The sequence below is a fragment of the Pimephales promelas genome, chromosome 19 (genome assembly GCF_988280905.1).
Source record: "Pimephales promelas chromosome 19, fPimPro1.hap1.1, whole genome shotgun sequence".
Classification (NCBI taxonomy): Eukaryota; Metazoa; Chordata; class Actinopteri; order Cypriniformes; family Leuciscidae; genus Pimephales; species Pimephales promelas.
Window position 1 is genome coordinate 19,439,962 of NC_142787.1, and position 18,879 is coordinate 19,458,840.

Here is an 18,879-nt window from a genome sequence, read left to right on the forward strand (position 1 = left end):
TTTAATATTTCCCCACTGAAATATATAGAGGAGCTATACTTAATTGCATGACTGAAATAGTATGCATTCCTTCTTTCTTTTCCATTTCATTCTTTTAACTTTGAGGCAACTCATATCAGAAACGAACTTATAACAGATATATACTTTAAAAAAAAAAAGGTAAAATGGAGGAAAAATATTGATGACTTATGTTGCACTATACAGCTTTTTGTCCAATCAGATACTCTATTGAAAGACAACACCCTGCCCCAAATACCACCTGATCATGGATCATTAGAAATGCTTAGTGTGCACACTAGTTGCAGATTTCAACCTTGTTTGCAAGACTCAGAGGTGTGTCAATTACAAGATCATTCTCTTCCTAACTACTAACAATCCCACAACATCACACACAAACTGACGCTCAAAGCAACAGGACACTCACTGTAAAAAAATATTTTCAAGATTTGTTATCACAACATTTTTCTTTTGTCAAATCAACTTAAATTATTTAGTTCAAATAACTTATTATTTTGAGTTTTGGATGATTAAATCAATCTCCTTCATTGTATTAACTCACTTTTTCCAGTTCAATCAACTTAAAATTTTAAGGCAACCAGGTTACTTAATTGTTTAAGTTAAACCAACAATATATATATATTTTTTTTACAGTAGGCTATTCTTGATAGCAGGAAAGGTTTAAGAACAGTAAACAAGTACATCAACCAACACAGAAGTCTTTTGTGCTCTTATAGTTACTCCCCAACACTGTTGAGAGATAAAATATCCACCTTAATTTTGGCTGCTGTGAACTGTAATTTTTATTCAGTGCTTTAAGTGTTCTGTATTTCACCTCCCTGAGATGCTAAGAACAGAAATTATCATAAAAGCACACTTAAAACTCCTATTTTTCCCTTCCGACAGACCAATTGACCCAACTACTCTTCGTAGCAATCCAGGTAAGAAAAGAAATTCTGAAAAAATAGGCCAAAAGCCCTCGTTTAGCGCCTGCAAGACATTAACGTGACAAACAAGTAGTCCAAAAAGTTTATAACAGCCACAAGGGGCTCCTGATAAACAAACAAACAAATAAACAGAATAATGTGATAATTTGCTTCCTTGGTTACCAATGGTACTTGCGCCATTCGTCTGTTATAGGACAACTTAGTCTGAATAAACGAGGGAACACTGATTAGCTACTGGCTCTACGTTAAATTAATAGCAAGACAACTAGCAGTGAATGTGCTTTCCATTAAATAAATCACACACAGTAAACAAATCCTTAACCGCCTCCGTGTCGTGATTATCTACTGTCTGCTATATTTACTTATTTATTAAATCCAGGCAATTGGTTGAAATGAAGACAAAACGAAATTCACATTGAAAAAAGGTTTTGTGCTTGATGTCTCTGTGAACGTTTTACTCTGTGAGATGTGATGTCACGTCTTTCAGTGGCGCTTTCAGACCGGTCACATCTGTAACATTGTTTTTTCCTCATAAATGCGAACATGAAACATAAAATAAAATAAATGTTCTGAGGAGACTACTGTTCGGTCTCACGGTCATCAAACCCCTATTTTGAGGTATGCAAATTTAATATAATACAAGTGACTTAGCAAGTGGGAACAGGCATGGAAGTGTGCCTCCTGAATCATTTTTTGTTTTGTCTACCTCCACCATATGTATGCCATCATAGCCAAGCTGTTGCTAGATGATGTGGGCGTCCATCCATATTTTGAACATATGCTGGATTTTTTTCTTTACATCTTTTTAGCTGATCTTTGTAGTGATCGTTAACCGTTAACATTGCATGATGGTAAAGATGTCATCCAGTCTAAAGTTCACATCTACTCTACTGTCTTCAGGTTCCTTGGGGCAAGTTATGCAATACACAGTCTTAATAGCAAAGATGCAAGCATGCAGTCCTGACTCATCTGGAAGTGACTCATAATTCAACTAAGATACAACAAAGTTTCAGCAGAAACCCCTACAGCTATTCCCTGTTCCCCATGTCAAATGCTGTGGAAAGGTCAGCCAAGGGACAAAAACACTGGAGTTATTGCGCCGAAAATCACGAATGCACTGTTTCCACAAAACTTTTAAATGATACTGCCAGTGTATTTTATTGTAGCCTACATAAAGTGTAATTAACATATTTAAATTGTTGTTTTTAAGGTGTTTGGGCTTCCAATGACTTGTCTGGACAAAAACAGTTCTTTCAAAACATCTTATTTCATGTCCCACAAAAAAAAAAAGAAGAAAAAAAAAAAAGTCAGTGAGTAAACTATGTCAAGATTATCATTTTTGGGTGACCTAAAAATGCCTCATAATAGCTAGACTTGAGCATTTTAGCACCATTAAGACTAATATCTCTTTAGAACACAAATAGTAGACTCATTAAATTGTTTATAGAACATTTTATTTTTAATAATATTAAACCTTTCAAGACAAAACTACCATGACCTCTGGGATTACAGTAAGCAATGATATATCGTATACTGCAGTAGGAGGAATTTTTTTTTTTCAACACTGTTTGAATTGCAAATGATATGTCAGTCTACCTATATTCTCTACTTGTCTATTGTACATCTAAATGTTATCCAATACACTTCAAATACTTTTCTGTAAAACAAAATCTGTACTGCTGTGATTCATCTGGGAGTGGGTTTGTTCAGTTCATGGCTTAAAACTCTTTGTTGAAAGTCTCTCTTTTTTTTTCCATGGAAATAAATGTGACAAAAAACATTCTGGAACCAAGGCCGCTTAAAAAGTGGACAGTCACTGCTGTGCTCTATAGCAATTTAATCCTTTACTCTGCACTCAAAAATATTGGATGTAAGATTTACATCAAATTGCAGTTATCCGCAACTATGATGGCCATGCTTTTATTAAATTGTATTCAACTAAAGGTTTGAAATAAATGGCATATCTGAAGGTGATCATTTGATCACAACACAGATGCATTCAACTTACGGCTGTGTACAAATGATGAAGGTTGAATAGTGAAGAGGTTACTTAGATTTTGTCCTAAAAAACAGTACAGTACATTTATTAATTCTTCCTTAAAACCTTGCTCAAAGGCACATACCTCACTCTTACACCACCAGCACTGACACACCTGCTGAAAAACTACAGTGCTCCTTTCCAAATCCCATTCCCTATCGCTTTCTGTCTCTCCTTCAATTGTCCTGTCAAACAGACAAAAGCCACAAAAATATAATTAATGTACAAAAACTTTACTTTGAGAGATGGTAATACACTAGATTGTGTTGCAGCAAAACTTCTCAACTTTTGGTTGCACGAGAGAGCTTCACTTTTCACAAACCCTTGTGTTTCTCTTCTACATTCTTGTGACACACAATCCCCATTGAAATCAATAAATCATAGTGTGCCGGTACCCTAACTCAGTTTCTCCATGAAAACCTTTTGGTAACACTTTAGAATACGGTTCCTTCGTTAATGAATAACTACACAAGAACTAATGAGTAACACAATATTAACAATCTAGTAACTATTATTAACTAACAAGAAACTCTGATCAACGAACTAGTACGTAATAGCGCACAGACGAAAGTGGTAGTTCACTATTAAGTAATCAATAACTACTATTTTTTTAATACTTCCCAGAGAACTACTGAAAAAGTTTATTAACAATCTAGTAACTACTATTAACTAAAATAAACTCTTATTAATGAATTAGTAAGTAATAGCTCACAGATGAAAGTGTTACTAGATACTTCTGTGGGAATTACTAATTATTTGGATTCGTATTATAAAGTGAAGATCATTGGAACTAACTAGTAATTACTCAAGTGTTACTAAAGACATTTTCTAAAAGTATACTAAAGTTCACCAAAAATCTCAAACGTTTGCACAAATCATGACTAGATCATGTAGTAACACTTGAGTAATTACTAGTTAGTTCCAATGATCTTCACTTTATAATACGGATCCAAATAATTAGTAAGTAATAGCTCACAGATGAAAATGTTACTAGATACTTCTGTGGGAATTACTAATTATTTGGATCCGTATTATAAAGTGAAGATTATTGGAACTAACTAGTAATTACTCAAGTGTTACTACATGATCTAGTCATGATTTGTGCAACCGTTTGAGATTTTTGGTGAACTTTAGTATACTTTTAGAAAATGTTTTTAGTAACACTTGAGTAATTACTAGTTAGTTCCAATGATCTTCACTTTATAATACGAATCCAAATAATTAGTAACTCCCACAGAAGTATCTAGTAACACTTCCATCTGTGAGCTATTACTTACTAATTCGTTAATAAGAATTTATTTTAGTTAATAGTAGTTACTAGATTGTTAATAAACTTTTTCAGTAGTTCTCTGGGAAGTATTAAAAAAATAGTAGTTATTGATTACTTAATAGTGAATACCACTTTCATCTGTGCGCTATTACTTACTAGTTCATTAATCAGAGTTTCTTGTTAGTTAATTATAGTTACTAGATTGTTAATATTGTGTTACTCATTAATTCTTGTGTAGTTATTCATTAACGAAGGAACCGTATTCTAAAGTGTTACCAACCTTTTTATTAATGAGGTTATTTCAATAAACTGCAAAAATTCAAATGCTGTGGCAAGTCCTACATTTCTGGTGCAACATAGAGAATACATTACCTTATTATACTGCCTCTCTTATCTCATGCATCTCGAATCTCTCTAAACCTACAAGTTTTATGTCCTAAACCAATCAAAAAAACAAACAAACAAAAAAAAGCCTTGCTACTGGCTCAAACAAACCTCTGCCACTCTTTCTGCCATTTTCACAGGCACAAGACGGGGAAGAAGCCGTGTCAGTTCTCTTGACTCTTTTTTTCCCCACACATCAAAAGCCTTTATTCTCCCAAAATGATTTCTCCTGCACTGCTTGCATCCGAGAAGGCCTTTCTTCCACCCTACTCTGAGCTTGCTCTGTTATCTTGTTAGGAACTGAAAAAAAAAAATGCAAATGAGAATAACCACAGGAGCACCTGCTGCATGCCTCTGAAGACCTGGAAAATGAACTGACTTAGTAGAGGCTTGGGGTTGTCACCAAAATCTACATGGTGCTTTTTAAAATCATTTGGCCTTTTTGCCGACATCTTTATAGTGGGGTTGAGGTAAAGAAAGAAAAAAACAACTCTATTACAAACTTCACAGCATCTGTTTAAACATATTCTGCAAGCAATTTGCTGCTTTATGGTTGTCTGTTTCTCAATAGATTTGTGGGTTACTTTGAGCTGCTACGTAAGAGCACGCCAACCCAACACAAAACCGCCGAAATTATAAGAGCCAGTTGGTTGCATAGACGACCTTGATCTCAGCCTGCCTGGGTAACATAGGGGTACCCCTTGCCTAAAATAAGAGCAAGAGTGCACATGGAGGTGATTTGGGGCTTTCTTTAGAGAGACTTGGATTGGTGCTGCAATCGGTGTGGAAATCAATGGAAAGCATGTAATATTGCGTGCAGCTAGTTTGTCCTTACTTCCTTCACCACACAGTTTGATCCGTCACTACTGAGAGCTAGCTGCTGGCGTATGGTCCCACTCTTTTCATTCCCTCATGCATTTAACTTATTACAGGGCGCTGTTTCCTCCTGAGGTTTATCCATTGAGGCTTTCAGTATCATCACAACCATGGCCTGTAATGTTCAGAGGGCCCATATCAAAAACACATCATTACTGTCCATAGAGAGCTATTTTTTACCAGTGTACATGTTGAACATGTTGCTTGCACACTTCAGTATACAAATTTCAATATACATAAGTCATATCAGGCAGAAATGTATCTCTTATATACTACATCTACAGGGTTCTCACCATTTTTTTCCCTTAGTTAATATAAATGGTTGCAGTTCCCCTGTTCAGATGCCAGAGTCAGAAAGGACAATGTATACACGCTTTTACCAAAGCCATTAGAATTACATAATGTTTGCCACCAGGGATGGATCTCATTACAGAGCACTAACCATGCCTGACCCTGCATCCAGATCGCTGCTCATGTCATTTAGATAGGCTACAGGGTCAGGATGAAGCACAAGCCCTGCAAGGTATTTGTCTCGGGGAGATGAGCCATGCTGTGTGCCTTAAAGGTCTGTCTATCTGACACTCTATATATCTAGAGATAGCATCCATGGCTTCTTTCAAATGGGTTAGAATATAGGAGTGTGAAGAGAGTGATGAGCCTCCATCGTTTTCTATTCCTCCCTGGTGCTTTTCTCTACTCTGGGCTGGACACAATCAAAAACAGTGTGATAGCTTGCTACAAAGATACATCAGTGCTGTTGTTGTTGGGCAGCTACTCTTGAATCACAAACTTTTAACTAGATTTCCTGCTGTATTGTGCACCCGGACTTCCAGGTTGCGAGAAAATCTAATAAGGCAGCCTAATATATGGTCAAAAACATGGCTACAGAACAAAAGGTGCTTTATTTTACACATCTTATTCTTCTGCCTCACTGTGCCAAATCTATTCTCATCAACACCTTTGCCACCTCTCCACAGACTCGTTCCTGAAATACACTCCTCGTCCCAAATCCCAAACTCCATATGCCTTGGAATGGACTTGAGGTCATGAGAATCCAGAACAGCTAAATGTAGGACATGAACCAAACTAAAGGCCCCAAACAGTTACATTTTCCTTGTGGAAATGCACAAGGGAGCTGAGTCCAACTGACAGGTGCAATTAATGGGAGGTTTTATCCAGAAAAATTGCCTGATCTACTGAAGCTGCAAATCAATCCACAGTACATTATTCCTGAGAGACATGAGCAAGAGAAATGCTATTGATTTAATGTTTACCAGTTCTCGAAATGCTGTTGCCCTTTTTAGTCTCAAAGGCAGTACTTTCACTCATCCCTTTTTCTTGATTACTCTGCTGTGTTGGCTCTCAGCCACCTAGCATTGGATGTCAATCGCTGACCCACCCCACTCATTCTTAAGTCTTTCTGGTTAATTAGAAGTGAGAGCCAGTGAGTGAGTGCATTGGTCAAATTGACATTGTGAATGATGGACAGGCTCATGACAGTAGAGGTGGCTGGCTCTCTCAGTAGAGGATGTGCCACTCAGTACTTATGAGCTAATATGTGGTGTCTACTATAATGAGTATGGCACTGGTGAGGGCAGGCAGTGGATGCTGCGTGCATCTGTTGATGGGTCCAGCTGGTGCTCTCGTTAACCTTCAAATGGTCTTTGTTTCCTGTTTACACTTCTGGGCTCCGTGGTCTATACGACCCCAACAATTGATTGAGTAATTGTACAAAAAATATAAATTTTTAATCATACAAATAATATATCATTTTTTTGTTTACTTCTCATCTATTCATCATTCATGTTTTTGGAGATATAAAGTACTTTTGTATCCATATACAGTACCACACAATTCCTCAACTACACCATTAGCTTGCATATGAAATATTATTTTTTTTATGATGCACTGCATTTATGCTCTAGTACTAGGCCTTCATTTCTGAGTAAAAATGTTCAGATTTATGCCAGATTTTTTTTTTTTTTTGACATTTGAAGAAAATATATTTAGTTTTTTTCACATTTCCCATTCATTTCAATGTGGGGTCATATTGACCCCGAATACCAGAAGTGTAAACATTTCTTTACATACCTTCAGAACAACCTATTTTTTTGTGTGTGTGCGACTGTGCGTATAGATAATGTATGGAAAGTCACAAAATCTTATTCCACTGAGATGAAGGGAACCTTTTTTTTATTAAGTAAAAGTCGATTGGGGTCGTATAGACCCCATGACCCGATTGAGGGCTACACACCAGTAGTTTGACCAGAGATGACCTTATTATTGGGAGATATTGGAGCGTCCACCAATGGAAAAAGCACAACGACTAACTTAAATAACATTTTCTATGACAACCAATCACATTACAGCCTTGACGTCATTGAATTTCGTTTAAAGTCAATCACTCTTGGTGGATACAGAAATGAATGAGAAGTGTTATGAACTGAATCATATCTGTCTGTCACACAATTGTCCGTCATTTATCTTATAAAACCTTTTTCTTTTTGGAGTAAGCTCTAAAATTAGATCAATCCAAGACGAATGTTTAAGAGCAAACATGTTTAAGATTAGCCGATGGGCTGTCAATTCATTAAATAATAAGCCGTTCACCCTGTCCTCCATTGACATCCATTAAAAATGGCCTCTGGTCTCTTTCCAAGTGTGCCACAGCGATACTCTTTTTTTCCTTAACCTTGCAGACTTGCCTTCAAGTGGCTTTGGTTCAACTCAGAGGATTTTAAAACAAAAGACAACTTTGCAGCATGTTACACAAACTTGTAAAAAAAAAAGAAGGGGCACTTTTCATGCCCACCACATTGAATCTAACTGATTTGACCTATTTTGGAGATTCTCACAAAGAGGTGAACATTTCATCATCGAATAATCAATGTTTTTTTTTTTTTGTTCTTACAATGTGACACTATTTTAAGCATGTGAGAATTAAGCATGTCACAATCCAATTCCCATTACAGTAAAGAAGAAAAATATACAAGATTAATAAGATATGAATGTTGAATTATTTATACATGGTATAATTTGTTGTAGTGTCTTTAATTATTTACAAAAATTATTTAGTTTAATTCTAAAAACTCTTTGAAACACAATTACTTTACTGATACTGTTTAACCCATATAAGTAAAAAGAAAATGTACCTATAATACAAATAATACCAGATACTAGAAACTGCTGAGAACTGACAGATAAAGTGTGATTAAATAGTGTTACCATGCAAAAATATGCTAAAAGACCCTACTAGCAGATTACAATTTCTTCAAGCAAAATGATAAAATGTGACTTGGACATTTGCATATACATGATACAGTTTTTTTTGTGATTATGTTGATGTTCCAAGTGCAGTGACAGTGATCAACTCATGGGATTGTGATAATATGTTGTGGCCACATTTTGTCGAGGTAAAAACATCTTTGTCATGACCACGCAATGTAAAGTCGTGACCTCGAGATCCTGTATGTTGAGGGAAACTGGCATATTTTTCTCAGAGCCACGACTTCATGTTGAGGGAAAGACATTTATTTCTCATGGCCATAGCATCCTGGTATTATCAGAAATTGATATGCCTATGCCCACAAGGTTACAGAATAAAGATATTGTTACCTCGACAAAATGATCTTAGTTAATAAAGTTAATAATGAAGTATTACTATGTGGTCCCGACATATCACATTCCCACGACTTAATATATCGTTGCCTAAGTGAACTGAACATGTCCCCTCCCGGTCACCTTATCCAAGAGATGCATTGTTCAAGGGGAAGGATTCTGACAGATGTCCACTGTGTCACATGGGGTTTGCACTTGTACCATTCTGTACAGTCTGAGCAACAGTCTTAAAAACCAATCATCATGCCACATGCCCATCTGCTCCATCACAACGCCGCCCTTCACACCCGTCCACCCCAGCACAACAATACTCCACCATCTGTGCCATCACCCATGGCTTTCAGATCTCTAAAAGCATTGTCTGCGCCTGTCAGGTGTTGCTGTCCCAATAGCACACAGAGCCATAGCCAGCCTCCCTGGAGTTGGACATGACTCCTTAAGTCTTCATTCAAGCATGAATAGTCTGGGGTGCAAAGTTAATAACAACACTGCTATGGTTGTGGTTTTATCATATGGACACTGCAAGAAGGGCGGGGTGGGAGATGTCATTTAGAAGAAGTGTTTCTGTAAGTGTCATGTTATTATCAGCAGCTGTCACAAAGAGCTGTGATCCATCAGAGATGCTTTGCAGAGTGTCTATGTCACATTTAATGATCAGAGGTTTGATGACATGCAGTCTCACACGCTGGCAGACATCAACAGCTTCATATGGGCGAACCAACTGCTCAGTCACATTAGATTTGTGAGGGTAATTCAAAAAGTTGGCTCTTACAGAGCCTTTACACTCACTGCCATTCATTTGCAAGTTTAAACGAAAAACTTATTGGACGAGGCTGAAAGTTTCTATTACAAGAGGGTATTGATCACTTGTGGTCAGATTTGCCTAAATAACCTCTTAGAAACTTTTAGCAGGATCGTCTTGAACACTTTATGTTCATGCCAAAAACGTTTTAAAATAAAGGGACATTGATTGGGAAAATTCCTTTAAAAAGAAAATCAACACAACAGAACAACTTAACAAGCAAGTATTGGAGACAACTCTTGTTAAATGAAATTACAAGCATATGTTGCAAAAGTAATGTATACCCAAGCAACATACTGCAATATGATTATGTATGATTATAATACAAATATGATTGTCAGATCACAACCTCATGCAGGGAGGGATACAGTCAGACCACGTGGGATTTTGAACCAAAATAATTTTAGAAACTTCAACATAATAATTTATAATGTTCCTGTCTATGCACTTGTTTAAATTATGTCATAAAACTGAATTGCACATTCTCCAAACTACCTTTTATTGAATTGATCGAAACTTGCACAAAGCATTTCCCCAGGAAACAGATCTGTCAAGCAAAGTTGTAATTTGGCTTGGTTTATTAAAATAAGAAAGAAAAAAAACTTCATATTTAAGCATGATCTGAACCCAGATCTTTCTGCACACAAAATTAAAACTGTACCACTAAAATAATCCATCGCAGAACTTTTTTTGTTGTTCTTTTGTAGCCTACACGGTAGGGTTTTTCATCATCAAAAAAAAAAAAAAAAAAATTATATAAAAAGAATCAAAAAAAAAAAAAAGTTGTCAGTGCATTTTTGAATGAATTGCAGGTTGGAAAAGTAGCCTACATATAAATCGTTCAACATAATGAGAAGTGGCCAAATTAGATGACCACCCAACAAATCGTATCCAAATAAATATTTCAATATTTCTTAGTCAACTTCTCTTTCAAACGAACAGGTATGCACAGTTCACGCGCCCACAAAAGTGCGCGTGAAAATGACACATCAACGTTATTTCTGAGACCGCCCACAGCATGAAAGTGTGTTTGAGGAAAAAAGTAGCCTACATAATGGCTCGGAAGACACACACACACACACACAAAATATTGTCTAACTAAAATCCTCATTATTCAAATAATAGAGTAACGAGTGTAAAAATAACCTACAAGTGAGCGGCTCGATATTTAAAGGGAAGGGATAGTTCGCCCATTCTTAATTTATTCACCCTCATATTATTCCAAACCAGGCCGACCTTTTATTCAGGGGCACAAAAAATGAAATGATTCATAATGCAATGGAAAGAAAAAAATGCTATGGAAAGGCCGTCATTCTTCTGTGTGACAGAAGTCATACAGGTCTAGTCATACTGGAACAAAATGATGGTGAGTAAATGACAGGATTTTTTGTGCCTGAACTATTTCTAGATTCTCGCGCACGATTTGGTTCTGCTGAATCGGCACGGGTGAAACTTCCCAGCTAGGATTTTTTTGTTCTAAAAATGTTCTGAGAACATTACCATGCAGTGTTCTAATAATGTTTTCAGCGGGTAGTTTTCTTTTGGTTCCTAAAATGTTCTCTTAAAAGTTCTAATAACATTCTCTAAAAACATTCTAAATATGTTAAATGCTAACATTGTTAGAACATTATTTCCTGACGTTCTTATAACATTTTCAGCGGGTAGTTTTCTTTTTGTTCCCAGAATGTTCTCTTAAAAGTTCTAATAACATTGTCTAAAAACATTTTAAATATGTTTATTGCTAACATTGTTAGAACATTATTCCCTAATGTTTTTATAACATTTTCAGCGGGTAGTTTTCTTTTGGTTTCTAAAATGTTCTCTTAAAAGTTCTAATAACATTCTCTAAAAACATTCTAAATATGTTAAATGCTAACATTGTTAGAACATTATTTCCTGACGTTCTTATAACATTTTCAGCGGGTAGTTTTCTTTTTGTTCCCAGAATGTTCTCTTAAAAGTTCTAATAACATTCTCTAAAAACATTCTAAATATGTTAAATGCTAACATTGTTAGAAAATTATTCCCTGACGTTCTTATATCATTTTCAGCGGGTAGTTTTCTTTTTGTTCCCAGAATGTTCTCTTAAAAGATGGCATAACATTCGCTAAGAACACTCTGAAAATGTTTTGTGATGACCTTCTATAAAGGTTTAATCATAACATTTTTAAAACATTATCCCCTAACTTTCTTATAAAGTTTTTAGCGGAAGTTTATTTTTGTTCCCAAAATGTTCTCTTAAAACCCCTCAAAAATGATTAGCTATAACATTGTTAAAGCATAACATTTTATTAATCTCAAAACTAAAACATCAAAATCTAACAGGTTTAAATGGCATCCACATAAATTATTAGAAGTTCTGCGTACAGTAAATGCCCAACATTACATGAAGAACTCAGTAAAGTCACTCATGCGTCTTGACTGCGGTGTTCATCTCACCGCAGAGACTGCGGAGAGCACTCATCATCAGTCATTGCTTGTTTTGGTTCTTGCAGAAAAATAATCCAGGAATCTAATAATAGTGTTCTACTGTTCTCTCTTCTAGTTGTCCAGCTGCTCCCCCAGTTGAGCTCTGTTCTCTGTGTGCACGGTAGAGTTTTTCCTCATAGCCTAAAAAAGAAGATCATGCAAAAGTGTAAACATAAAGAATACACACATTAAGATCACAAGGAATATTGACATTGAAAACTTTCAAAATTAGCCAGCCTAATTAGCAGTCAGAAATTATGTAAAGACTAATTTATTGAAAGTATAAATATGATAAATTATGAGTATCTTTTTTGTTTCTGTAATTTAAAACATACTTAATCCATGTATCCAATATCTTAATACAATAAAGTTTTAAAAATGGATATTTTTCTTACACAAATGCTTCGCTTTAAAAGGGCTTTATAACCCCGCCAGAGTCATGTGGTGGATTACTTTTATCATGGATGGATGCGCCTTGATAGACGGCCATTCACTGCCATTCTAAAAGTCAGAAGAGTCAGGACATTTTTTTAAATATAACTCAGATAGTATTCATCTGAAAGAAGAATGTTATATACACCTGAAGCCTTGAGAAACGCTCTTTCCAATTCATTAACGTTAACCTCTAACGTTATATGAATTACTGAATTATTATTAACTTTTACTTTCAAAAGACATTAAGATCACTTTTAAGTAAAAATACAGTATTCGTATGCATAGAACATAATACCGGCATTATAGTAGGCTACCTTGGTTGTAAATGGAGACTTTATTGTGTCATCGGTAAGTTAATCATCTTGAAACAGTCCGTTTGGAGTCTGCATTAAAACAAATCTAGCTGTTATTCAAAAGTAGCATACACTCAGATTTATTGCGACTGTCATATAATTCTAAGAAAGTAGAAAGTTAGGTCTAATACTGAAAGACATCAAGGATAAGAGAAAGCTATGTAAACTGAAAAAATACACACAAAAACTTACAGTTGTGAAAGAGTTCCGTTGACCAGGAGTTCTGTTGTTTTGGGCCAATGTGTCGCCAATTTAGACAACGGACATTCTGCGCCGATTTCTTCAACAGAAACGTTGCTTTATTTGCGCTGTTTGTCGAGTTCAAATGTTCTTACGTCATGGGAACATCGCGCTGTGATTGGTGGTTTTAAACGTCGATCTACAGCGACCTCCAATCAGCTTCTCATCTCTTGTAAACGCATTTGTTGCAACAGTTCATTTCAGAGTAGCCTAATATATCCTCAAAACACTTTACGTATGCTGTTTTGACAATGTTCCTCTTTCATTATGGAAAATTATGCCATTATTCTATAGGTTAAAATAATTCTAAAATCTGTTACCTAAACAGCTTCCTTAAAATATCCTTACAATTTTATGAGCTTTTGTTAACATATATTATGAGATTTTGTCATCTCAGGTAAATGTCCACAAAACATTTGATGAATGTTGCTTTGATAATGTTCCTCCTTTGTTATTGTGCCAATGATTTATAAAAGATAACAACATTTCGACAAAAAATCCTCAAAATGTATCATGCAAAATGTTTGTTAAAAAGTCTTTAAAGGAATGTTTTATTAAAAACATTTTATCATCTCAGGACTAAATAATATCCTCAAAACATTTTGCGAACGTTAATTTGATTATGTTCTTCCTCTGTTATTATGGTAGGCCTACATTCAATATTTTATGAAAGATCATTCTATAAACTTTTACCTCATCAACATCCTCAAAATGTTACATTTAAAACATTCTAGTTTTGTTAACACGTCACATTACAAGAATGTTTTATAAAAACATTCCATCATCTCAGGCCTCAATGATATCCTCAAAACATTTTTCGAACGTTGATTTGATAATGTTCCTCCTCTGTTATTATGGAACATTGTTTCAGTGTTTTATTGAGAACGTTGTAATATCTGTTATCTTAACAACATTCCCAAAACATCCTTAACATGTTACAGTGTTAATGTTTAAACACGTCACATTACAAACATTTTATTAAAAAAACATTCCATCAACTCAGGCCTCAATGATATCCTCATAACATTTTGCGAACGTTGATTTGATAATGTTCCTCCTCCGTTTTTATGGGACATTGTACCAATGTTTTATTGAGAACATTGTAATATCTGTCATCTCAACAACATTCCGAAAACATCCTCAACATGTTACAGTGAAAATGTTCTAGTTTTGTTAACATGTCACATTACAAGAACATTTTATAAAAACATTCCATCATCTCAGGACTAAATAATATCCTCAAAACATTTTACGAACGTTGATTTGATCATGTTATTCCTATGTTTTTATGGGACATTGTTTCAATGTTTTATAAAAGATCATTCTACAAACCTTTACCTCAACATCCTTAAAATGTTACATTTAAAACGTTCTAGTTTTGTTAAACACGTCACATTACAAGAACGTTTTATAAAAAACATTCCATCAACTCAGGCCTCAATGATATCCTCATAACATTTTGCGAAAGTTGATTTGATAATGTTATTCCTATGTTTTTATGGGACATTGTACCAATGTTTTATTGAGAACATTGTAATGTCTGTTATCTCAACAACATTCCCAAAACATCCTCAACATGTTACAGTGAAAATTTTCTAGTTTTGTTAACACGTCACATTACAAGAACATTTTATAAAAAACATTCCGTCATCTCAGGACTAAATAATATCCTCAAAACATTTTGCGAACGTTAATTTGATTATGTTCCTCCTCTATTATTATGGGACATTGTTTCAATGTTTTATAAAAGATCATTCTACAAACCTTTACCTCATCAACATCCTCAAAATGTTAAATTTAAAATGTTCTAGTTTTGTTAAACACGTCACATTACAAGAACGTTTTATAAAAAACATTCCATCATCTCAGGCCTCAATGATATCCTCATAACATTTTGCGAAAGTTGATTTGATAATGTTATTCCTATGTTTTTATGGGACATTGTACCAATGTTTTATTGAGAACATTGTAATATCTGTCATCTCAACAACATTCCGAAAACATCCTCAACATGTTACAGTAAAAATGTTCTAGTTTTGTTAACATGTCACATTACAAGAACATTTTATAAAAAACATTCCATCATCTCAGGACTAAATAATATCCTCAAAACATTTTGCGAACGTTAACCTGATAATGTTCCTCCTCTGTTATTATGGAACATTGTTTCAATGTTTTATAAGAGATCATTCTACAAACCTGTACCTCATTAACATCCTCAAAATGTTAAATTTAAAACGTTCTAGTTTTTTTAACATGTCGCATTACAAGAATGTTTTATAAAAAACATTCAGTCATCTCAGGCCTCAATGATATCCTCATAACATTTTGCGAGCGTTGATTTGATAATGTTCCTCCTTTGTTTTTATGGGACATTGTACCAATGTTTTATTGAGAACATTGTAATATCTGTCATCTCAACAACATTCCCAAAACATCCTCAACATGTTACAGTGACAATGTTCTAGTTTTGTTAACAAGTCACATTACAAGAACGTTTTATAAAAACATTCCATCATCTCAGGACTAAATAATATCCTCAAAACATTTTGCGAACGTTGATTTGATAATGTTCCTCCTCTGTTATTATGAGATATTGTGCTAATGTTTTATTGAGAACATTGTTTAATCTGTTATCTCAGCAACATTCCCAAAACATCCTCAAAATGTTACAGTGAAAATGTTATATCTTAGTTTACATTTAACCTTATAGGAACATTATTTGAAATGAGAAAACATCCTTAAAACATTCTTAAAACATTGCATTCAAATGTTTTATTTAAAACATTAACCAAACCTCTAGGGAATGTTAGCCAAAGTTCTAAGAACGTTCCCTGTTAGCTGGGTTGACTTCTGTGAAGACATTAATGAAGTAAAATCCAATATGTGTGTCCATTCAGACGTGTGGGAGTGTAGCCTAAAGTGCGAATTCATTTTCGGTTTCATAGACATGTCTAATAGGCTACGTGTAATTATCAATACCTACAGGTTTTTCTTTCACGCCTTTACGAATTATTAACGTTAGTCGGAAGACAGAGCACCTACCACCCCCATATCCATCTGCTCGGCTGTTATAGACGGGGCCGCCCGAGTTTGAGATAAAAACCAAAGAACTGGGAAAAAAATCATCTCTGGGTAAATAATCCAAATTGTCCGGGCGGAATTCCACTTTCTCAGACACTTCATGTTGTCCCCGCTCCCGGTAATCACAGAACGGTCTTTCTTTCCGCAGCATCCACCGTACAGATCTCCCAAATCCAGATCCCGTGCATTTAACGGTCCGTGGGAACGCGTGTCAGTTAAACTACCTCACTGTGGTGCGCAAACACGTGAAACACATATCACATACAACAGAGTAGCTACAGGACAGTTCATTTCCTCAGAGATCTCTCCAAATCGAAAATGTCATTCACATTGGTCATCACGATTTACCAAAGCTGCCTGAAAGAGGAGCCGAGTAAGCATTCACTCCCAAAAGACCAGAAGTCAAATGCCTCCTTTCAGTCCTAATCCGAAGCCCTTTGAGATCTGTGCGTGTTTTGTCAGAGAAGAAGTGCCGCGCTCTCGGGTCTCTCGGCGCTGAACGCAGCGGACTGATGCGCGGTAAGCGCGAGGACAACTTGTATAGCTACTACAAGGGGGTGGGGGGGGGTGGGGGGGGGGGATGCGGGGGTACTGTCGTACTGAGAACTTGGCTTTTTTTATTTTTGTTACTTCACTAGTTTAATTTTAAATAAATTATAATAAAACGTCAACAACAAAAACTCACTTTACTTTAAAATAGAGAGAGAGAGAGAGAGAGAGAGAGAGAGAGAGAGAGAGAGAGAGGTTCACAGACGTTATTTGACGTCACCAATGCGAAAGCTTCATTAAGTTATGCGTGACAATAGCATGCCATTTCAATGCTTTAGGATGCAAATTAACATGTGACCGATTTAATTTGATAATTTAATTTAACATCTGCAGTCAGTTTGGAAGTCAGATGTCCTACAATAACTATTTTTCTGATGAAACCAAAATTTCACTTGCACAACAGATCCAGATTAAGTATATATATATATATATATATATATATATATATATATATATATATATATATATATTTCGAGAGATTGTGTGCGTGTGTGAGAGAGAGAGAAAAAGAGAATTACAATTCTACAAGAGCCTTTTAGCCTGCTGTCATGAGAAAAGAATGTAATCAACTTTCATGATGTTAGTTGAGGATAGATACAAGTTGAATCCAAAGATTAGAATTCGTACTTCAAAACATTTAAAAGGTTAGTTCACCCAAAATTGAAAATTCTGTTAGTAATTACTCCACCCTCATGTCGTTCAAAACCGTTAAGTCCTTTGTTCATCTTCAGATTTGTGTCCATACAAAAAAAAAAAAAAAAAAAAAAAAAAAAAGGCAACCAAAACAGTTTAGTTACCAAAAATATCTTCTCTTGTGTTCCACAGAAAAAGAAAAAAAAAAGTCATAGGCTTGGAACAACATGAGGGTGAGAGTAAACATATAAAAGTAAAGTAAACTGTCCATTGACACCCTCAAAGTGCTTGAACTTTAGACATCCCTACCGCAAGCTGTTTTATAAACAACATAGCTGTGTCTATGTCCCCACTGTAAATAATACTTAAATGGTTAGTTCAGTATTTTACACTTAAACCCCTGTTTTAAGATAGTTTCTGATGAAATAGAACGGTTAAGACGTGAACCTCAACAAAGACGTGAAGACTCACCGAGTGGTCTGGGGTGTTCACTGATATACTCACACAAAAATCGCTGCAAAAGATGCTTTCCAACAGGTTTTATCGTAGTTTTTGTACCAAGTCAAGTCAATACAGTCAAGTCAATCAGTGAACACCCCAGACCACTCGGTGAGTTTCACGTCTTCATAAACTAAAGTTGAATGCGTTTTATGAATGATTGCAGCAGCATTTGTCCAAATTTCAATCTTAACAGTTCTATTTCATCAGAAACGATCTTAATACCAAACTCACCCTTTAATACCAATACCAAACTCACCCTTTAAGGGCCAAATAAGCAATAGCAACCACATAGCAATGCCCCATGAAACATGTTAAAAAACTACCCTGGTAAGAAGTCAGTAAGGTAAGTGTGACCTTTTAATCCTTTTCAGTTCTTAAACTGTTTTTTCCCATCTCTAAATATTCCAATATGTGTGTGTTTAAAGTTCAAAACTTTTTGTAGCGTACAAAGAACAGTGCTGCCCAAAAATCTTTACATGAGTGAATAATCTAAAGGGAGCTGAGGGTAAAACATGCATCATAGGGAATGGCACACCTGACAGACCCTAAGAGCTCTTATCACTTAATCACGAGCCTGCACATTACAGGGATATGGCTTTAAGCTTAATGCACATTTCAAGGGACACAACCCTGAAATGTAATGCAAAGACATATGAAATATTAGGCACTGGCCTCAGGTAATG

General features: G+C 35.4%; 1 protein-coding gene and 1 long non-coding RNA gene across 3 annotated transcripts in view; both read right to left on the minus strand.

Annotated features, from left to right (window-relative positions):
- The window catches only part of mmp17a (matrix metallopeptidase 17a), an 81,443-nt gene extending 64,425 nt beyond the window's left edge, over window positions 1-17,018 (minus strand). For both annotated transcript variants that reach the window (XM_039687901.2, XM_039687900.2), the window contains exon 1: window positions 16,475-17,018. In XM_039687901.2, coding sequence (XP_039543835.2) covers window positions 16,475-16,615 — 141 coding nt within the window. In that variant the 5' untranslated portion in view covers window positions 16,616-17,018. The remainder of the gene's footprint in view (window positions 1-16,474) is intronic.
- Window positions 11,773-13,626, minus strand: LOC120486687 (uncharacterized). Its single transcript, XR_016147791.1, has 4 exons — window positions 13,382-13,626; window positions 13,151-13,219; window positions 12,797-12,902; window positions 11,773-12,542 (listed from the first exon to the last, which is right to left on the minus strand). It is a non-coding gene; the product is annotated as an uncharacterized LOC120486687 (long non-coding RNA).
- Window positions 17,019-18,879: the final 1,861 nt, after the last annotated feature.